Source organism: Lathyrus oleraceus, chromosome 5 (genome assembly GCF_024323335.1).
Source record: "Lathyrus oleraceus cultivar Zhongwan6 chromosome 5, CAAS_Psat_ZW6_1.0, whole genome shotgun sequence".
NCBI classification, from domain to species: domain Eukaryota; kingdom Viridiplantae; phylum Streptophyta; class Magnoliopsida; order Fabales; family Fabaceae; genus Lathyrus; species Lathyrus oleraceus.
In genome coordinates, this window is record NC_066583.1 from 465675946 (window position 1) to 465679886 (window position 3941).

Sequence of the window (3941 nt, forward strand, 5' to 3'; positions counted from 1 at the left end):
GGAGGCTTCTGACCTTGAGTCGAAGTTGTCAATCAGCATTTCATCTTCAACGGCCACTTGATTGTGTCTTTCTCTGGCTGCTTCAGCTGGATTATTGAGCTTTCTTTTGACAAAGCCTGGGTCTTCCCTTTTCTTCACCTTCACATTGGTACTTGACTCAGCTTGGTCTCTCTCACCAGCCTCTCTCTGGGCTTTTCTTCTTCTTTGTTCTCTCTTCCATTAAGATCTGGTCATAGGGTTTTTTCCCTTATAGTTTTCAGACACATGGGAGGTTCTTTTGTCAGCCCGAAACTCCTTGTGGTAAGCCAATGACGAACCCCTTTCGACCTCGAAGTTCTTCCATTTTCCATGACCACGTTTTCTGCCATCAGTTGGCTTGACCCACTTTCCATTTGACCCTTCGACACTAGGTTTGAAGGAAATGGGTTTAATATCTGGCCCTGCTTGCTTGGTTTCATCAAGTCTCACCATTGGCCGTCTTGGATCAGGATATCTCCTGGGGTCGAAAGCCCTTCTTGGCTTAACAGCCTGGTGATTTTGAACGGCTTTGCGACCATCTCGGTGATTTACTCTCCTAACCCCTTCAATATTTTGAGCTGCCTTCTCGTCGAATACAACACTGCACCGAGGGTACAACATGACTTCAGACTTCTTTTTCTAACACCTTCGAAGGAATTCAGACATCGTTTCTTCTTCTTGAGGGAAGTCGATTTTTTTATACTCCTCCTGTCGACATTCATCGTCGACTTCCATAGAGGTTTCCTGAGATACTTCAACCATATTGATCTCCATGTGGGTATCTTTTGTGATATCCAACCTTTGGAATTGTATCTGAAGGCCCTCAGTGGCCTTGTCCATTTATACAAAACCATCAACGGTTTCTTTGGTGATCATCATTAACTTTGAACTTTCAGCGTCCTCAGCGTCGGAGGCATCAACATTTTTGTTGGTGATATCTCCCACAACCTTTTGAGAAAAATCATCAAGAGGCTTCTGCTCGAAGTGTTCAGAAACCTTCACCATAACAGGTCCATTGACGAAGTCCTCAGTGACTCCAGTCATGTTGAAATCCTCAGCAACTTCAATAAGGTTCACTTCTTCAGGTTTAGTGTAATGGGCCTTAGCTACTTGTAGAGGATCAGAGTTGATCTTCATCTGGCTCCGTGTTTTGTCTTCGAACTTGAGTCTTCCTTCCTGGATGGCATTTTGCACAAGATCCCTGAAAAGAAAACATTGAGACGTTTTATGACCTAGAAAACCATGGTATTTGCAAAACCCTCTTTTCTTTCTTTGCTCTAAAGGAGGTACTTTAGCACCCGAAGGTACTATCATTTGACCATCCTTGACTAACAAGTCAAAAATTTCGTCATATTTTGTAACGTCAAACATATAAGTTTTCTTGGGAAATTTGTCACTCTTTTCTGGTTCGATTGGGTTTTTTCCATTCGAAGGTGCTAAAACTTTGCACGCATATGGTGGCCCTTATGTCAATTCAGCAAGGTCGATATCATTATCGTTGAAGTCTGAAAGTCCATGACAGGAACCTTCATCATCATTTCTGAAATCGACATAGGCTACCCTTTTACCTTTATTTGCCCTAGCCTTTTCTTCCTTCAAACGTTCCAACTGTCGAACCCTATCAGCCAATTGGGCCATATCTCTCAGGTATTGAGTATCTAATTTCTTCTTAATCGAATAGTCGAGGCCCTCAGAGGCCATTTCAACCAGTTCATGCTCCGGTATTTGTGTAAAACACCTAGCTTTGAGAAATCGAAACCTATTTAGATAGTCATCAATTGGCTCAGTGAACTTTCGCTTAATACTAGCCAATTCCTTCAAACTTATCTTCGTTTGTCCCATGTAAAACTGCTCATGGAACATTCTCTCTAGTTGGTTCCAAGTGTGGATCAAACTTTGGGGCAAGCTGGTGAACCATGTGAAAGCATTCTTTGTGAGAGAAATTGGAATTTGTTTTATCCTAAGGCTCTCATTGTTTGACATATCCCCTGCCTTAATTAAATATCTAGCCACGTGCTCGACAGTGGATTCAGTGATATCCCCAGAAAACTTAGTGAATTTAGGGATTTTGGTTCTAGGGGGTGCTTCTGCCTGCAAGATATACTCTAACAAAGGTGACGTATAATTTGTCCTTCTAAGGCCGAAATTTATCCCATTTCGAACCATAATTCTTTTGATTATAGCTGCTAGATTATTATCTACTGCTACATCGTCATGTCGAACTTGCCGTATGATATCATCGGCATTTTGGTTTCTATTCACCATTAATACCCTTGGTTCCCTGGGTATTTGTGGTTCGATCCTAGGGGGTACTGCTTCTCCACCTTGGTTTTGTGGGATCTGGTTAATAGTGAGGTCTTCTTCAAAAGTAGCCTCTTGATTTTCTCTTACCTAATCTCTAGGAGGGTGTCGTGGGTGTTGTGGTACACCAAGGAATTCAGACATTCGCGCCACCTGCACTGTCATCTGTTGATTCGACTCAGTCATATTTTGAATAAGAGGATTCAATATGGTGGTCAAAGTCTGGGTCAACATCTGAACCATTTCATGGTTACTTTTTTCCATATGTTGCCTTCATGCTGCCGCGGAGTTATTGGTAAGAGTAGGTAGTTGTGTTGGGTGCCTCAAACCTGAAGGTTGGTTAGTTCGAACCATGTTAACTCCAGACCCATGTACTAGAGAATTAATGTTAACTACTGGTCCTGAAAAAGTAGAAGCAACATTGTGTAAATTGGCCATCACTGAAGTTCACATTCCATACGACTGTTATCGACTACTAAATGGTATTGAGAAACCAGGGGGTACCAACGACCTGTTTGGAATATCTCTAACTGGTGGGGGAGTATGAGGAGGTCACCTAAGCCCAATGTAGGTTAAAATTGGTCCAGTATGAGAGATCGAATGCGTAGGCATCGAACTCACCATAGACGGAACTACTTTGGACACATGCGTTGTGGCCGTGTTTGCCCCTATCGAAGAAGAAGGGGGCGTTATGTTACTGGTTGATGGATTTTGAGAGTTTTGGGCGTCTGGCGCATTCACATTTGTCATCCTTGTATGGGATTCTCTCCCTGGTCATTGTTCGTTGTTTATGGCTACTTTACCACTTCTTAATAACGTACAACGAATCCTTGCCCCCCCCCCCCCCCCCCCAAAAAAAAAAAAACTTAACAGCCAGAACTACACATGATTCGTAACGTTACCACTAGTCCCACCGGGTGTGCCAATTTGTTTACCTTGAAAATTGGTAAACAACCGTTGATCTTCCAAATTTCTAAATTTGGTTACTTGCAGGATCGATCAGATTCATCCTAGGACATGTGCTAATTGTTTTGAAATTGAGTTTTGGTAAATAACGAACACTCCGACAGTACGCGTAAAATGAGAGTTTAAAAACTAATAAAAAGGGCTAATATGAATTAGAGAAATTGTAAAGGACTTATAGCAATAACCAATTGACAAAGGTAAATCTTGAAAGCAAGGAAATCTTAAGACTGGAAATGACTAAGTAAAAGAAGAGTGTTTGGAATGAAGAAGTAAAGAGGCGTATTTCTGGAAGAAAAAAGTAAAGATAAATTCGTATTGTTTTAAAGTAACTAACTATGGTGTAAACAAACGTACATTCTGTGATTTATGATTCTTCTTCACACGAGTACTTGGTAAATTTACAGATTTTTGTACACACTTTGACACACACTTTTATAACACTAAGATCCTATATTTATACTGGATCGAGATAACCGTTTCTGATGGTCCTTCAATCACGTCGAGACACATGGCGCCTTGCATGGATGTAACTACCCATTATGTTCCACGTGTACTCTCAACGGTTTCAAATAAGGGCGAAGTTCCCTCCCTTATTTGAATTTTGAATCTTTGATCGAAAATCGTTTTCAACCATTTTTAAGAGACATTTTGGAGTC

At 41.3% G+C, this 3941-nt stretch overlaps 1 protein-coding gene across 1 annotated transcript; it reads right to left on the minus strand.

Annotated features, from left to right (window-relative positions):
• Positions 1-1482: 1482 nt before the first annotated feature.
• On the minus strand, positions 1483-2283 carry LOC127081360 (uncharacterized). The gene has a single exon (XM_051021624.1). The coding sequence runs from the start codon at positions 2281-2283 to the stop codon at positions 1483-1485; it is 801 nt and encodes a 266-aa protein (XP_050877581.1).
• Between the last annotated feature and the right edge of the window lie 1658 nt (positions 2284-3941).

What these genes read in the sequence shown, in the direction of transcription:
- LOC127081360 (XM_051021624.1), bottom strand. Translation starts at nt 2,283, where the DNA reads ATGGTGAATAGAAACCAAAATGCCGATGATATCATACGGCAAGTTCGA.